This window comes from Meleagris gallopavo, chromosome 4, assembly GCF_000146605.3.
Source record: "Meleagris gallopavo isolate NT-WF06-2002-E0010 breed Aviagen turkey brand Nicholas breeding stock chromosome 4, Turkey_5.1, whole genome shotgun sequence".
Taxonomy (NCBI): Eukaryota; Metazoa; Chordata; class Aves; order Galliformes; family Phasianidae; genus Meleagris; species Meleagris gallopavo.
The window spans coordinates 57,328,314-57,346,662 of NC_015014.2; the positions used below are offsets into that span (position 1 = coordinate 57,328,314).

The 18,349-nt window shown below is 40.6% G+C and overlaps 2 protein-coding genes across 3 annotated transcripts in view; one reads left to right on the plus strand and one right to left on the minus strand.

Moving 5' to 3' along the window:
• Positions 1 to 16,165, plus strand: part of LOC100550851 (TBC1 domain family member 14) — a 30,900-nt gene extending 14,735 nt beyond the window's left edge. For both annotated transcript variants that reach the window (XM_010710388.2, XM_019614956.2), the window contains 3 exons: positions 2,147 to 2,256; positions 10,009 to 10,267; positions 12,924 to 16,165. In XM_010710388.2, the coding sequence (XP_010708690.1) occupies positions 2,147 to 2,256; positions 10,009 to 10,267; positions 12,924 to 12,989 (435 nt within the window). In that variant the 3' untranslated portion in view covers positions 12,990 to 16,165. The remainder of the gene's footprint in view (positions 1 to 2,146; positions 2,257 to 10,008; positions 10,268 to 12,923) is intronic.
• Positions 16,166 to 17,554: 1,389 nt separating this feature from the next.
• CCDC96 (coiled-coil domain containing 96) lies at positions 17,555 to 18,349 on the minus strand (the record flags this gene model as incomplete). Its single annotated transcript, XM_010710387.3, has 2 exons — positions 17,555 to 18,168; positions 18,314 to 18,349. Coding segments are annotated over 2 exons (579 nt in total), but the record flags the coding sequence as incomplete, so codon positions are not given.

Sequence of the window (18,349 nt, forward strand, 5' to 3'; positions counted from 1 at the left end):
GCATTTTCTATTGAAAAACCAGTACGTAATTTCTTGTTGAAGCTTCTGAATCTCATCACTTGTAAATGCCCTTGGGGGAATCTTTTAACAGCATTGCTACCAGCAGTATCAGTCATCTCTATTACTTGAAAAAGGAGGATGTGCTTACACGTTCAGCATGTAAATACAGTTGTTCTGAAGATGGTGTCAGAGTTAAATTTGCTGGAATTAGATACTTACTAGCTGAAATAATGTTTCCTGGGAGTCTCTTGGATAGTGCCCATAAGGTGCTGCTATGTGAAAGAATATTAGCAATAATATTAGTGTTTTGTCCAGTTACAAAGCCATGATTCACACTACAAAGAAAACTTCGTAGTTTAGAGACAAAGTAAGACAGTTTTGGTTTTTTGGGGTTCATATACTGATCTGATGTCTACCCTGAACACCTCTGTGTTTAAGTTCTGTAGCTCAGTAATGAAATGCTACTTTGTCTAAAATTAATAAAAAAGTAAAACCAATAGAAGAGTTACTCGTGGAAATTATAATAATATAATCTGTCCTGCTTGCTTTTGATTTCTTTTATTGGTTACAGTTTTATTACACTAGATTTTTTAATTATTACTAAGTGAGGTACCTTCTTGTATGTTGGTTTGGTCGAGATAAGCACCTGGACTGCTGTTGCATTTCTCAAAGCTACCTGCATTACCATCAGCAGATGTGATATAGCAGTTGTGTAAAATTCCTGCTATAAAGTATTTCAGAAATGGAGTAGGACTCTTACTGCGGTGTTGGCATGTAAACAGATCCCTTCCAATCCCTGACATGCTGTGATTCTGTCATTTTGAAAGTACGACTGTCTGTTGCGTTCCCTGCTTCCTCTTTATGATTGGAGATCTCACATGATGCTTGGTTTTCGTGCATTTAAAAATACATACTGGGAAGTTGTTTTAGCTGTACAGTTCACAAAAGTGGGTTTCTAGGTTTTTGGCTTCATGTTTATCATGAAGCTCTTTCTCAGTGACTAGTAGGTCAGAGATTTTACGTAACCTGTATGGGTTTTTTTTAGTATGCTGATCTCATATTGGCTTGTAAGCCTTAAAACTCTTACTGACTCAGTTTCTCTTTTGCTGTTGTTAATGAGGGTAGTCTGTCTGTCACTATATTCAGATGAAATAGGAAGAAAAATTTTTTAAGGACATGGTAAAAATGGGGAATTGCCTGTCATCCCTGTCAGGATTTCACACAGAGGACTCCTCCTTTACTATCATCACGTTCTGGGGGAGAAGTGTGCTGATAAAACTCACACTTCAAAGAAATCATAACTACTCTTTACTGCTTTAATCAGGATATTGAATTAAAAATACTGAGTCATTCAAGGACTTTGTTGAACTTCTCTTCATGCAGTATTAAGAGAATTGAGGTAGAAAAGCTAAAAAGCCTTTTCTTTTTAACTCTTAGTTGGATAGGAAGATTTTCCAACCCCTCTCTGTTACAAAATTTGCATTAAACATTCAATTTTTAAAATACCACAGAAGTCTTCACATTAAAAGCAGTTCAGTTAAGGGGGATAAGGTATCAGTTGGGAGTTGGAATCTGTTTTTCTCATCATAGGTGTTTTGTCCTGATCTTCAGCTCTTCTGTGTGACCTTTCTCTTTCCCTCTTTGCAATGGAAATGACTTATCTTGTGTTAAAATTTTACACAGTAGAAGCTTGGACATTATAATATGACTTATGATTGGAGCCAAATGAACTCTTATCTCTTGCTGTGGGCTATTAAATTGTTTCAGTTTGATAATTCATTTTTTAATCCATTGGATCTTGGATTGTACTCAATGTAATATTAGGTTATTGCCACGAACATAAAGCACCATTCCATTATCATAATTATTTTGAGTAATCAGCAAATAACTTCTCTCCTGCTGGTATTTTTCTTTTCAATGGAAGCTAGCCAAGACCCAAAACAATAATTATATTGTTTAATATGAGATCAATATATAGAACAGGTCTTTAACTTGCAGATGCTGTCTATTATGTAAATGATTAGTTTTACTGTATCATGTAATTTACATGATCCTCTTTTTGAAGAATGTTAATCCAACAACAGATAGTATATTTAAGCCCATTAATAATAAAACTAACTGCTTTTTCTCCCTATTGTTTTCCCAGATGTTGACTTATTTTGCTGCATTTGAAGTATTCTTTGAAGAAAATCTGCCAAAGCTATTTGCTCACTTCAAAAAAAATAACTTAACTCCAGATATCTATCTTATTGATTGGTAAGACATTGAAAGCATAATTACTAATTTGCATACTAGTTTATAGCTGCATGTCTATATTCCTAATGTAAGCTGGAGCTCTCATAGTTTTAATATTTTTTTAAGGTAGAAGTTTTATCTTGTGTTCAGTAATTGAATTTATCAATCCAAATATTTCTTACAGTCTCCTGTGATAAGCTTAATATTTGCTTAGCCTTTATTACTCCAGTGCTTTTGAGTTTGAAGCTTATTTTGCATAAAGCTGGATAACGGTGTTTATCCATATTTAGGACATATCTGAATTCGGAGAACATAAGGAAGGATGCAGTGAAGACATAGATGTGAGCAGTGCATTATTCCTATGTTATGTGGTCTCAGGTCCTGTGTAGAGGATTCTAGCACAGGTTGTTTAAAAACTGCACTTCAGTAGCATAAAGGCTTTAACGTGTTTCTAATTACTCCAGCCCTTAGCAGACAGTTAGTTACAATTCTTTTATTTTATGAGATTGCCTTTCTTCTTAGCTCTGTGTAATTTTAGCCTTTTTCCTTTGAGGGAGAAAAAAGTATGAATCTTATTTGCAGACCTGTCGAATTTCTGTGTATGAAGTATTCCAAATTGAGTGTTTGCATTTGTGCCCATTAGGCTTTGGTTTGGAGGCAGCTGAAATGTCTCTCCTCGGCCAGCAAGGCTTCATTGTCAATTTTGGAATGATATGAAATCTTTTTCATGAAAATTGGCTTGCCTTTAAATTGTTGGAATCTTCTTCTGTTCTCAAGTATTTGACTGAATAGTTTTAGTTAAAGATGAAACTCCCAGCAGCAGCTTTGTGGGTTCTGTTTTTTTTTCCTAGATTCATAAGCTGTTATTTCAGAAAACAGTCTGTATCTTAATCCAGTTCTGTCTGAACAAGCTCTCAGTACCTGATGATCTTTCAAAGCTTACTGTTAGTGCTGAGCATGTGGCTGATCCGTTGGACCAGAAATCCATTTCAAGTTGTTCTGTCCAGTCTAACAGCTAGAAGTTTCAATAGGTGAACTTTCACTGGATCATGGGATTGCTGAGATATTGAGGATTTTATGAGAGACAGTGGTGATAACCTTGCTAAAATCATTGTAAACTTTATCCACTGCTTTTCACTCATCCACCAAGTCAGTCATGTCATCATAAGAGGCTATCAGGTTGTTCAGACGTTACTTTGCCTTCAGAGATTCTTTCTGACTTCTCCCTATCACTTTGGGAGGTGATTGTGAGTGGCCTCACAGTGATGGGCTTGGGTTAACCTGATGAGGTTCAACACAGCAAAGTGCAGAGTTTTGCACTTGGGCCATAGGAATCCCAGCCATCCATACAGACTGGAAGGAGCAGTCCTTGAGAGCAGTCCTGCAGAGAAAGGCCTAGGGGGTCTTGATAGATGAAAAACTTAACATGAGCCAGCAGTGTGCCCTTGCAGCTCGGAAAGCAAATGGTATCCTGGGCTCCATCAGAAGAGGGGTGGCCAGCAGGGACAGGGAGGTGATTGTCCCCCTCTACTCTGCTCTTGTGAGGCCCCATCTGGAGTACTGTGTCCAGGTCTGAGCCCCCAGTACAAGAAGGACAGGGGGTTGTTGGAGAGGGTCCAGAGGAAAGCCACAAAGATGATCAGAGGACTGGAGCACCTCCCCTATGAAGACAGGCTGAGGGAGCTGGGCTTGTTCAGCCTGGAGAAAAGAAGGCTGCGGGGTGACCTCATTGCAGCCTTTCAGTACCTAAAGGGAGCCTGCAAACAGGAGGAGAATCAACTCTTTGAAAGGGCTGATAACTGCAGGACAAGGGGAAATGGTTTTAAGCTGAGGGAGGGAAGATTTAGGTTGGGTGTCAGGGGGAAGCTCTTTATAGAGAGAGTGGTGAGGTGCTGGAACAGGCTGCCCAGAGAGGTTGTGGATGCCCCGTCCCTGGAGGTGTTGAAGGCCAGATTGGATGGGGCTCTGGGCAGCCTGGTCTAGTGTTGAATGTGGAGGTTGGTGGCCCTGCATGTGGCAGGGGGGTTGGAGATTCATGATCCTTGAGATCCCTTCCAACCCGGGCCATTCTTCGATTCTGTGTGATACCAGGCAGTTTCATCAGCACTCACAAGTTCCTTGATTTGCATGTGCCTCTTGCACAGAGAATGCTGTTAGTGGATTTTGTTTAATTTTTGCAGTTACACTGGCATTAAATTTTAACGCAAGTTGAATAGAGAAATGAGAAGTGTGATGGTTGGCTCATTTCTCCCAACGTTTGTAGATGCTGTCAGTTCTTTTATGACTGAATGCTGGATCTCTTTAAATGCACAGCAGGAAAATGCCAGAATAACACTGGAATAGGATAGAAGTAAAGGAAGAGGGCAAGGGCTGGCACATCCAGTGACAAGAGGAGAGATGTTGAAATTATATTAAGCGTCAGGAATGAGGACTACTTGCATAGTCCTGAGAAATCCTTTATTAAATTTCCTCACATTTGCCTTCAGCTAGACAGCTTGTCCCACTACAGCGTTAGTTTTGTTAGACAGTAGGGTTGGTATTCAGCTGTGTGGGGTTTTGGTATAATACTGTTCTCCAGAGGTGGTAACCACGTGGGAAAGTAGTGAAACACTCTGGAAACCAAGAAGTGCAGTGCTGCCCCCTCCCCAGCTTTGGCAAAACACTGCGTGATGTCGTGATATGGAATACCATGGAAAACCATGACAGTTACTTAAATACATGTGTACATGTGTTTATATATATGTATATGTGTGTTTGCATATGTGTTTATGCATATATGTGTATATATGTTTCTTTCGATGCCATAGGAAGCAGATTTAGATTTGTTTTTTTTAATGTCCACTTTAAACTTAATTCTCTTTAAGTTTATATCTGCTGTCCTTCCATAGAAATTAATAGAGAACTAGGCAGAAGGTACTTCAAAAAAAATATGAAGGAAAATCAGGTTGGTCTGTGTTCTTGCAAGTGAGGGCTTCAGAAAATTTTGTTGAGAATGTTGCCTGTGGCTCCTGGGTGACTGCCAGTTTGAGAGTGAATTTGCTGTAGTACCGATAGCACTGGGGAAAACAAAACTATTTCTGGAAAAACAAAGATGAAGTTTCAATTAGGTTTCAAGTCTGAGAAGAATACGGTGAAGGGATGCTTTTACAATTCTGAACCCCGCGAATTCTCTGACTAGACAGACCTTTTGGTTGTGGGTAGAAATCTCTGTGAAACAGTCTTGCCCTGTCAACATTACTTTTATTTAAATGCACATTTGTCTTGAGCTCCAGAGGGATGCCTGCTGCTATTCTGGTGGCTGGCATGGTTACTGTGCAGGCATGTATGCAGTAAATCTCAGCTGGTGCCAGCTGCAGGAGGACTCCAGTGGCCAGTGCTGTGCAGACCAGTTGCTGGGAAACCTTCATGCTCCTGCTGCGGTTACAGTGGAATCAGCGTGTCTTCTTTGTGCTGCTTCATGCTACCAGTGCTACAGGAAGTGGCAATACAATTGTTAGACTTGCATCATTTGTTGATGCATACGTTCCAAGAAAAAGCAGTTCTGTGCATAAAGGTGGGACCAGCTATACAAGCAATGTAATATTGCGTTGGGTTTTCTTGGGGCTGGTGGAGGATTTTGGGAGCAGAACTCCATGCTGTCTGTCACAGGCAGACATTGAGGACTTAAAAATTTAATTACAAAGTGCAGCAGTATTACCAGCAATGGCTACCTGCCCCAGGTAAGGCTTCCCTTTACAAAGAACGCGAGCTTCAAGCTCAAATTTGGTTCTAGTATAAATTTCAGAAGCTAGGCAGGCTTTTAGTTTTTTGAAGAATGCAAAGAGAACCAAAAGTGCAAAGGCTGTAAAGAGCAATGCACAATCAGGTTCAAGAATGCAGAGGAAATCAAGTGTGCGAAGGCTGTAAAGAGCAGTGTGCAATCATGTTCACAGGGAGCAGAGGGAAAATTGTGTGCCTCAGTAGCCCAGTTTTGGCCACTCAGCACTGTCAGCTGATGTACTGCAGGCTCTTCTGAGCAGAGCAGAATGTGGATTTACAAAGGACACACGCTGTCCATTTATGGCCTGCTGTTGCTGTACAAGTACCTCTTCATCCCTACTAAGAAAAATGATTTTGGCAATAATTACAGCCCGGGGCTTTGTTTGTACTGATGGATTGATCAGTGGTTCTTTAATACTGCATTGACTGTGATCGTGCTCTTTGAGCACTGACTTTCTCTTGATGCTGTTTGCTTATTATGACAGAGGGCCAGGACAGTTTGTTTGTGCAAATGTTTGTTGTGGGCACTTCAGTGAAATATTTATAGGCTTTGCTGTCTGTGACATCAGGAAAAGCACAGCCCATGTCATGCCATTAACACCTCATCCCTCAAAAGTGAAGTTCAGTATTATGCTTTAAATGCATGCCTCCATTTCAGAGAAAAAATAGATCAGAAACTCAGACAGTAATTCAGTCCAAAGATCACTTGTGACGTTCTGTTTTTCCTAAATTTGGGGTAGTTGTTACCAGACTCCAAAAAACCAGTCGCTGCAGGGTAAGGTGAAATACTGCATTGCCATGTAGTATTCCTGAGTGAGAGAACATGGCTTGTTGGGCGCTTCTGACCTGATGAAATTGCTCAGAAGCTACCACAGTATTTGTATCAGCACATTTTAGAATGCAGTCAGTTTTGCTAAGTTGCTCTGTTGCAGTCAGCATTGTGTTCTATGTAGGGTTTTTTTCCCTTATTAGAAACAAAATAAATGCTTCTACTTTCTTCAGCTGTAATGATTAAAAAATTGTGCCAAATTAGCTGTTAATAGCAGTCTTATTGCAATAACTCTAAAGATACCAGTGAGAATAGAGCTGCCACTGTGCAGGAGTATGCAAGAAGTAATGCGGCAGACACTTAGAAGGGTGCAGGTTTGTCTCAAAGCAGATATAGAGGAATTGTTACAAAATGTAGCAGTGATAAAGGAGTACCAGGATAAAGTGAAAGGATCTTAAAGTAAGTTCAAAAGCTGAATTAATTCAGCGATTTCCACAACTGAACTGAGAAGTTGCAGAGGGACTCTTGTGTAAAAAAGTCGTGGCGAAAGAATGGGTGGTAGAAGAATATATAAAATCTGAGTGGTGTCATCATCGCTGTGCAGGAGTTGTCAATCCAAAATCTGGCATACCTGCCCTCAGCACAATTTTTATGAAGACAATTTATAAAAATAAAAGAGGAGGAAAACAAAACAGAGCCATGATAATCAAATCATGGTAACAGTGCTTTCTTGGTAAGCAAGGCTCTGGTCATATGCTTTTCCTGTCTCAAACATATCAAGATTTTATGCATCTGCTTCAAAGTACGTGTGTCCTAGGTGGGTCTGGAAGGAGCAGGAGTGTGTATCTGGTATTTCTTTCAGAGAGCAGCCAGAAACCTTTGTTTCTGTTTCTCTGACACTGGACATCTCTGTGAGCTGCTGTCTGCACCTGGCTGGGAGTCGTAGTAAGCTGAAAGAGCTGCAGGCAGAGACTCATCCTGCTCTCCAGTGCCAACAGATCACATCCAAGTCGTGTGCTGGCGTTGCTGAGAGCTGCTGCAGCTGCCTTATGGCTGTCATAAATTTCTGCTGGGTTTCAGAGCAGTAGCTCAGATGTGTAATAAAAATGTCTTCCAGTAGGAAATGTTTTCAGAGAGCAAATGCTGTATCAGTTCTTAGAAATGACTCCTCCTGTTGTACCACTGCTTATTCTGGGAGGCCCGATTTCCATTTCTTAGGGCTTGATGCATTTGGTTTTATGCTGGTGTTAATGAAAGTTAATTGACTAGTGAAATTCTTGCAAATTGCACTTCCTTGTGAATTATGAAGAGATCAGTGTCAAATCCCTTGTTTGAAGTGACACCTTTTTTATCCAAGTAAATCTTTTTCTACAGAAAGTAGCGTTCTAATAAATAGGTGTGACTGCTTTTTCTGACAGTTAATTTTCTGCATAGTTGCAGATTTAACGCACGTGGGTTATTCAGGTTAGGTCTGATTCATGACAGGATAATAGCTTCTGGGGATAAAATGGAGCAAAATTAGGCATTGTTGCTTATCTTTAACCAGTGCCAATTACTGGCTGAGAGTTTGCCTGCTGTTTGGCGACCAGGAAAGCACTCTGCTGAATTGCTTCCTATTACACTGCTCCTTTTAAATGGAAAACCCATTGCTGTTTCCTGTACATGTGTATGTGTGCATACAAGTCCTAATTCTGCTGCGTAAGTATTCTGTAATGAGATGTTGTTACATGGCATTGCGACTGTACAAGAGTGTTGGAAGAATATACAAGTTCTGCATGTCAGTCAGTAACCCAAATAAGGGTTGCTGCTATTTTTTTAGATATATAATAATATATTGTGTAATATGGCCAGTAGTATTTTTTTCATTCCAGACTCTACCACATTATTATATAATACGCTAGCTTTTTGGTGAGCAGAATTTTAACATTGTCCCACTTTTTATTAAAAAAAAAAAAAAATCATCTGAATTTGTGCAAGTGACTTAATCTGGTCTTGCAGCTTGTAAAGTGGGATATTGCCCAGTTTTCCCAATGCGTGCTAAGAAAAGCTTGCTAATTATGACACATCATTCCAATAACCTTAAGTAAAAAAGATACTTAGAAAACCTTTGATTATTAGAATTTACTGGCAAAATATGTTAATTTGTATTTTATGTCTCTCTGTATATCTATTCAGCATCATTTTTTTTTTAATGAAAATTGGAATATCTTGAATAGAAAATTGGAAAGGGTGGGGAGTAAAGAGCTACTGTTAGATTTAGCATCCTTATATATAAATGTTATGTTCATATGGGAAGGTTTGATTTACATCTGAGATTTTACTGACCTCTGCTGGAGAAGGAATTATTTGCAGTTTTACAGTGACAGAAGATGTGATATATCTGTGGAGTAATACTCTCTTTTTAAATTTTCAAAGAGAAAGATTATTGTGACTCTTTTCCCGTGCATGCTGTCACTTGATTCCAGTAAGTGTAACAGTTGGCACTTTTTGAGGTTATGATGTTGTACTGTTATGTCTTTGTTAGGGTCAGGGAAGGAAAAGAGAGTACCTTTGCCTTCCTTGCTGCTGAGGCATCAGTGGTTTGATGAAGGAGGAATTGTTCTCTTGGCAGTTACCAAAATGTGCTTTTAGCTACATTTAGCCATTGCTGTTGCCTTTGCTGTTTGGAGATCACATCTGTCTCAAGAGTATTATCACAGCTACCTGCTCATTCTTTCTGGAAATCTTGCCTGTCTTGCTCAACTCACTAGAGACCAAGCTGATCTTTCAAAACTCACTCTATTTTTGCTTTGCCAGTGAATCCAGTCTTGGACACTGAAGTAATCTTCATCTTCTCTTCATCTAAATCACAGAATCCCTTGTTTAGTATGTCTTAAGATTCAGCTTTTTGTGTCCTCGCAGCTAAAACTATATGAATCTTCAGTTCTAAAGTGATGATTGATTTTTCTTTAATCATACTTGTGTCCAGGGCATGCCCATCAAAAAATCATATATATTTTTCTTATGGTGTGAATTAAAAAAAAATGAACCTGGAAAATGCTATAACTGTTATACCAGCGTAGCACAGTTTTGTATTATTGCACATATTGCTATGCTGCAAACAATAGGAATACTTCTGAAATACAAAGGAGCTATTCAAATTAACACATTTGAGAAACCTCAGTAATGAGTAGTCTGTGTACTTCTCTGTGGATCCATACATTTTTCTTGTGCAGTAACTCAGAAAATGTTACTCTGTTTTTCAGGATATTCACATTGTACAGCAAGTCTTTGCCACTAGACTTGGCGTGTCGTGTCTGGGATGTGTTCTGCCGGGATGGAGAAGAGTTCTTATTTCGTACAGCCCTGGGAATATTAAAACTTTTTGAAGATATTTTGACCAAAATGGATTTCATTCATATAGCCCAGTTTTTAACAAAGCTACCAGAAGACTTACCTTCAGAAGAATTATTTTCATCTATTGCTGCCATTCAGATGCAAAGTAGAAACAAAAAGTGGGCTCAGGTAAAGAGAGTGTTGATCTTTGATTAACAGATGAATGTGCTGTACCTGTGAAGAATGGTGTTTGGCATCTAGGAGAATACTTTAGCAGACACGGGATATGTAGGGCGACTTAGCTCGCTTTGTGTGTTTAGTATAGAAGTACCTCCAGACAGCAGACTTTGTTGCTGAACTGTGGAGCAAATAGATCTTAGGTTTAGCTCACTGTAGGGTCAGTATTGGCTGATATCTTACCTACCTCATTGACTTCTGCACCAGCTGCCTTTCTTCACTACGTATCTCCGTTACTGAGTAAGTTTCCATAAAGAAGGCCTCTTCCCTCTCTAGCCTGTCATCTTTTTCTAGGTCAGTGGTGGGTAGAGGCTATGAGTTTACTTGCATCCCATACATACTAAGAGCTGAGGTGCCACTGTTGGAACTAACATAGAATCAGTACCAAGAGAAAAGAGTGTATGGGATTTTGTTTCCTTTTTCTAAGATGCTGACTATGGTAGTCTCTACCTTTGTTCAGTCTGTACAAAGTTCACGAGATGAGTTTGGACTCAAAGTCCTGAATTTTGCTTTTTTGAGGAGCAGGCTTTTGGTAGTGTGCAGGTAATGTGAAAAAGCACAGTATGTTGAAAAAATCCTTCAGCAGTTGCAGTACTCCTTAGCAAGATAATTCTTTTTGACTGAGACGATTACAGTAGAAACTAGATACTATACTGTAGTATCCATTTGTGTTTTGTAGAGAGATACTGTAGTATCCATTTGTGTTTTGTAGAGAGATGCTTTTTTAAATTAGCAAAAGGAATGCTAAGTGTGATGGATGCACAGCATGAGGTAAACTCTGAGGTGGACTGAGCAATGGCTCTACTTTCCAGAGAATGCCAAATGCTCTTCAGCTTAGAAAAAAAGTTAATTTTGTCTCATCTTTAGCATCGACTTGTTTGGTAACTGTACTGCATAAGTAAGCAGCATACTTTGAGCTACAATAACTTTGCAGGACTATATACGACTGTGTAGAACTAAGAAGTCACGTTGCAGCAGTAGATATAATCAGTACTCAGAAAAGCACTCTGAACCTTTTGCCTTGCTGTACTGTGGTAATTACGGGGCTGATATCCTGTGGGTCACATTCTGGAATGGTGCTGTCTAGAGATTATGTATGAGGGACCACATCTAAAACGTTCCGAGTTGCTGATTAGTCTGGTTCCCAAAATCCTGGTTCCCTCATCAGACAGGTTGGTGGTATTTTCCATCTTACTCCATTTTCTGTAGGTCGCTCTGACAGTCTGATCAAGAACCTAAAGACTGAAAGATGCGTAACTAAATTACAACCACGGCACTTCTGATGACAGGAAGCGTGGTTAACACAATGTCATAAAATCATAGAATGGTTTGAGTTGGAAAGGACACTAAGGATCATCAAATTCAAAACCCTCTGCCACAAGCAGGACCATCAACCTCCACAGTGTCCACGAGTTCTTTTTTTTTTTATCTGGAATTACCCACAAAAAACAGCAGGTTTTTGTGCCAGTACGTTCTTAGCCTGAAATTTGAGTGACAGTTGTTACTGTCACTGCTTTGTCATCAGCAGCAGAGAAAAAGAGATAGTAGAACAGATTTAGCTGTTGTCCTAGCATTTCTGCAATTTCAAGCTCTCTCTTAGCAGCCTTGAGGTATTCGTGAAATGCTTTTCTGGGCCAGATTTTGGTGTCATTCTCAGATTTGTTGAAAAGGCTGACTTTTTTCCATGAAGGATATTGTTACTATGGCACAACAAAATCTCATAAACTTGCTGTAGTTTCTCCAATTCCAGGACTCTTTGAACAGCCAGCCAGCTAGCAGCAGCTCTGTTCATACCTGGATTGAACACCCTTGTTGTGATAATGTGGGTGATTTTGCTTTTGAAGAACAGGCAGTGTCATGTGATTGCCATATGAGTGATTTAGATTTAGTTAATTCTGTTGGGCAGAAGCTTGTTTAAAATTGGTCGAAGTTGCAGATCCTTGAAAAGAAATGTCCCTAAGGGCATTCAGTTCCTGGACACTTCTTGGGGATGCTGCTGTACTTCAGTGAAGTGTAACCAGAAGGTAGAGAGTACATACTGCTTCAGCAGCATGAGAAAGTGGGTATCAGTGTGCCCTCTACCAAACAAAATTGTCCATCAGCCAGTGGAGAATGAAAGTTTTCCATCTGAAGACAAATGCTGATTTTAACGTAACACTGATGTAAACAGATCTAGGGCAGCAGCAGTGCTAGGCAAATCCCAGTCAGTACCATGGTAATAATTCTGAGCAGGCTGCTCACTTGCCATGGTTTTAGACAGTTTATTTATCCTAAGAATGATGACATCCCCTCGGGAAGCTGCTTTTAATTGTACCAGATATCTCTAATCTGGGTAAAAATCCCATATTCAGGCTTCAAAAATATGTGTGTGGAGGTTAACTGAGCTTAAACCTTTATTTAAATCAATTTGTATTTACTGTGCCATGAGGGCTTAAGGAAGAAGTCTTGTGCACTGGGAAAGGTTCTCAATTTAGATAAAGTAACTATATTTAATAGTTTAAAAAGTATTGCTCAAAGCATCTCAAAGAGGAAGGTCTTTGGACAACGGTTTATTGAGTCGCTTTTAAAATCTAATATCTTTTTCTCTGTCATTTCTGTACATGTCCAGATACTGGCTGCTCTGCAGAAGGATAACCGGGAAATGGAGAAGGGAAGTCCTTCACTTAAACATTAACTCTGGCTGCCTCCAGTGACACGCAGGAAAAGGATGTAAAGTGGCAAAAGTATTTGATATGTACGACCTGCAAATCAAAGCGTTACTTCAGAGTTCTGTTCAGTAGTCAGACAGCCTTAAAGGGGAGAGAGAGGAGGAAAAAAAAAAGGGAAGGAAACTGGGAGAGTCACCTTTATAAGTGAAACCAAGGCGTAGCCTTAAACTTCTAGTGGAGCAAGTGCTTGCTGTGGACAGCAATACACATTCGTATGTTTGATGAGGGCAGTTAAACCAAACTATATTAAGATTTCTTTATTATTTCTCACTGATGTTTTATAATACCGGGCATTCAGCGATGTCAGTTGCTTTGAAAGCCATTCCCTAGTTCTGTTCTTAGGCAGGCTATACACTTCCCATGCCCACTAACTGGATCTGGATTTTAAATAACTGGTGCTGGAATTTAAATGATGTAAGGACCATTCTTTTAGAAATGCTTTTTGTTTTATAGGCCGTGGGTCCCATTTACCAAAGAAATCATGTAGACGTAGAACTACATTCCATTCTTTAAGAAAAAAGAGTCAAGAAAGTACACTTGGAAGAGAAATCACACTAGCAGTATAAAACCAATTATTCTTCAAGATGCCTTGGAAATCCACATTTCTGTCTGAGTATATATAGCTAAAGTTCCATTCATTTGGCTAGATGGCAAACTCAGCAGGAGTGGGTATAGTATTAAGCTGGCATTATTTCCCAGCTGTTCTCTTTTCCCCCGTTTCAACCCAGGGTCACATAGTACTAAATGGATGCTTCTGTGTCTCTTGTGGGGCAGTGCCATTTCAGGGCCTCGCCTCCCAGCTACTGGCTTCTGTGCCATCTGTCCAGTTGTGCTCATAAAACTGGGCTGAGCAGAAAAATTGAGAAATGGTTAAAAGGAATTTGTACAGCTGTTTTAAACCCAGCTCTGCTCACTGGCAAAACTGAGGAGGAAGGGTGTGGGGTAGAAGTTACATAAGCCATCATTGCTGCTGAAAAGAAAAGCCTGTGAGGAGCTCTTGAAGCTGCTGCTACCACAGTGGAAAAGCACGTGGAATTGAATTTGATTAAGTAACGAGGGAAAGAAGTTTACTGGGAAATATGCCAAATACTATCAGGACAAGTTCAGGCTGTCATTTCCTGGCATTTTATCCAGCCATGTGAGCAAGTTACAGAGAGAGCAGATGGCCATTGCTCAGTTGTTATACAGGTTAGATTCCCTCTGCATTCAGATGAATGTTGAACTGTAAAGCATTAGGTGCCTCTGGTTTACAAGAATGGTGAGTGTAGAGCATAAATTATGTTTTATAAATAATTATTACCACTGAAAAGGGAAACTAACTGTAACAATATTCATTAACTCTAAGCAGGAATTATTACTAAATCCTTTAGCTATAAGGCCATAGGCTTCCCAGAGTTTTTCATTCTGTTTTGTGCTGAGTTTTTGGCACTGATAGATGTTAAAAAAAAAAAGTTGCACACTGCTTAACTCAGCATACAGTGTAAGGACTGTGGGACACAATCAAATTACTGTCCTTTATTACAGACATTGTTTCTACAAGTGATACTTTGACTGTAATTTTATAAAGAGGGAAAGGAAGATTTCTTGGTAAGTCTTTTAAGATTCACAATCACTTTGGAATATATGTAATGCAAATGCAGCTTGCAAGTCTGTTACCTCGTTGGCCTTTTTTCCTGTCCACTCTGTGTACCTGGCATAATAGATGTGTTTTTTTCGGTTGGCCATCTGAATTTCTCCAGAAGACTTCTTTAAGTCATCACTTACTGAAAACAGACATCAGGATGCTGACATTGAAAACATATTAATTCTCCCAAGATTTGTGCGTGTGTATAGACTGGTACTTGCATGCCACGTTGCTTTGAAGTGCAATAGAAAGCTGGAAGGTCAGTAAGTACTTTTCCTAATACAATAGCAAATATGCCTTTTCATGAAGGGCATGAGAGGCCTAACATCTGCAACATTTGCACTGTGCTTTTAAATGATCTATTAAACACACAGACAACTCTCCCTGGTATACTTTGTAGGTGGTACCGTAACTGGCTTTGTGAGTTGGGTCTGCGTTGTAACTAGGTGCATATTTCTGTTCAAAGCAAGTTGTCAGTGTGGCTCACCTGTCTGGTTGGAATGCGTTCTTGAGCCACTGGGTATTTGTCTCAGCCATCTGCAGCCTGTTTTCTTCTCAAAAACACGTTGAATGTAACAGTGAAAATAGGCATAGTTGTGAGAAAAGGCCTGCTGCAACACTTGTGCACTGTTTGTTACTTGCAAATGTAATTATTTTGGTCTGTGATTCGATCTTTCTGTTCTTAGGAGATGTATATATTTTCTAGATGATTTCTTTGTGTATATAAGGTATGTTCTTTAATGAAGAAAAGCAATGCAATAAGGAGGAGCTTTGCACAGTTTATTTTCAAACAAAATGCATTTGGAAAAAAAAATGACCTGCCTAAAGATGCAATTGTTCCAACTTCTCAGTAACTTGATTTGAAGATTACACTTGAATTTTGATATGAACAGAGATGAGTTGTAGTGGTTTAGAATAACTTGCCACCAAGCTTCGTAAGTTTCTTGCGGCACACCAAATCTCTTCATTATTAAGGAAAGTTTCTGTAATCAATTCAGGGATTGCATAAAAAATTCTGACAGCGTTACTGTTCAGGTGCTCAAGGGTATCTGTAACATCATGCATGAGGTGTTCTCTCATTGAAGTGTCCCCATCACAGCAGACTTTTTTTTCTTCACGGGTTTAAGGAAAAAAAAATGCTGCAATACACCACAGGTTTGCCACTGTCACTGTACATACAGCGGATCAGAGAAACCAGAACATTGCCACCAGGTTTGGAATTTTGTACAACCCGCACTTTATTGCAAAGCCGTTTTGCAACTGCTGTCAGCAATCAGTCATCAACGTGTTTCATTCAGAAATTCAGTTTCATTTGGAAAGGTACCTTCTAACAGCTCATTTTTGAATGTTTTAAAAACTAGACACATAGAGAACTGTTGATACATCCTCTGTACATCATGTTTAAATTGTTTTTATGTAGTTATCTGTTGGTTTTGTTTAGATACGTGTATCAAACTGGAACTTTTTTCAACTGTAAATATATGGTTTTATTAAATAAAGTCATGTAAAGTTACCTTACTCACCTGCTGTCAGTGCAATTGAGAAACTGAAAGGTTAAGTATCTTCTTCTGCTGTTTGGTCTCCAGAAACGCTCAGCGAGTGTGGATGAATGTCAGTGGGTGCCATTTTTTCCATGTGGAGAAATTCAGTGACACACTTGCTTCATGCACACATGCTTTTTGTTGAGCAGCCTCTCTGCTGCTCATCATCCACTGTTATTTATTAAAACAGTTTTGTGGAACACCAGAAGGCTTCTCAACTTGTGCAGAAACCACCCTTGGATCGAGAGAAAATCTCACATCTGCTGACGTGGGTTGTGGTGGAAGTCCTGACTTACAGTGTCTTGGTCCACGAAGCATAATAAGTCGTTGGCACTCGTCTGTTTTCACAGTCCAGCAGCAGCCAGAGGTACATTTACTGTTGTATGTTGTGAATTGTGCAGTCTATTTTCATGAATAGAGATTGTGAGCTACTGGAGATACATTGCACTTAGTAGGACACAACTGTTTCTGTATTCATGACATCACCATCCCATGCCTGAGTCAGCAATGATGCTACTCTAGCAGCAGCAAGAGCTGCTCTTTTTGCCTCTTTTTCCATGAGCCGTGTGGGAATTTGAAGAATACACTGCTTTGAAAGTGGAAGCTGCTTCCTGTCTGCTAAAGCTGTCTGAGCTGTATGATCAGCCCTGTGTAACAGTTTCTCCCTCCCTCCCCCCTCTTTTCCTTGTTCTGCAATTCTGACGTGTCTTTGAACAGTGCAAAGGGGCTGAAGCTGTGGTTGGGTGATGCTACTCTGTACCTCATCACACACCACGTAGAGCCCGCTAAAAGGCGAGTCTTAAAACTCTAGTTTGGGATAGAAGTTTAATATATGTATTTGAAGTAGTAAACCTTTCATCTCGTACACTAACATAGCAGATTTTGCAGCCAGTTCTGTTGACAGAATGAGTGAGGGATTGAGTGCTTCTGTAGTAAGTTGGCTGTATGCAGGTCAGGTTTGCTGTGAATACCTCCTGTTCCTCCTCAGCCACATCTATGAATGCTAACCCCTAGAGTAAATTCTTCATCTCCTAGGACCTGTCCGGAAGGCACCTGTGGTGGTTGTACAGATGAAGTCGTTACTGAATTGTAAGAACCGGGAAGGGGGTTGCCAGAGTCAGGGTATGAATTAGAGCTCTGGGTGCTCTGCTTAAACGCTATTGCCATGGCCTCGCAGGACTCAGCGCTTGAGATGGTGTTCTAGAAGCGTAGGCTTTTGGCTGTGCTCTTCTTGTGCACTGTTTTTAATAGGAGATACGTGTAGGTGGCTTCGTTCAGAAATGGGTACAGTGATCTCCTAAGGCATCACACTGGTACGTCATACACAAGTCTTTTTCAGGAGCACACGTAATACCTTCCCCAAAAAGAAGCGTGTTAAAAAATGACCATTACAGACAACTCTGTGGTTTATATCTTTTCTATGCTTTATTTTCATCCTCAAGGTAGAAATGAATTGGCATCTCTCATTTTTTTCTGAATTTCCCCCTGTTTGAGGATCAGACTGGCGTGGTGATGTTTCAGTGCTTCCAGCTGCCGTTGTAACAACTCCATGGTGTTCACCTTCTCCTCAAAGTCCCGCAGCAGCATCTCCTCTCCAAGCAGCCCGCGTTGCTGCTGCAGTTTCACATTGCGTGCCCTCAGCCTGTCTCTATCCTGCTTGCTCTTGCTCAGGGTGTCTTTCTTCTGCAGCAGGACGCTCACGATGTCTCTCAGCTCAGCCTTCCGGCCTCGGTTCTCAGCTTCCACAACCTGCAGTTTCTCCCTGACGTGGCCGAGGATCCGTTCTGCGTTAGCTACCTTCTTTTTCAGCTTCAGGACCTCGTCGTTGAGGCCGTCCAGCTTTTCGTTGAGCTTCTGGTTCTCTTTCTTCATGTGATTGAGCTCCGCGAAGTGGCGGCCTTTCAGCGTTTCTCCGTGGGCTCTCAGGCCGCTCTCGAGGTTTCGGACCTCAAGCTTCACCTTGATGTTTTCCAGCCGGGCCTGGAGGGGCAGAAGCACGAGGAGGGCTGGTTCCGCGCCTCTCGTCTCCGGCGCGGCACGAAGGACCGCGGCACGGCGCTCGCCGCGCGACCGGGCAATCCTCCGCCCTTCGGGAGAGCGGACGGAGCCGGGCGGCCGCGCTCACCTCCCGCACGGAGATCTCCTTGTCCTGCTCCCGGGC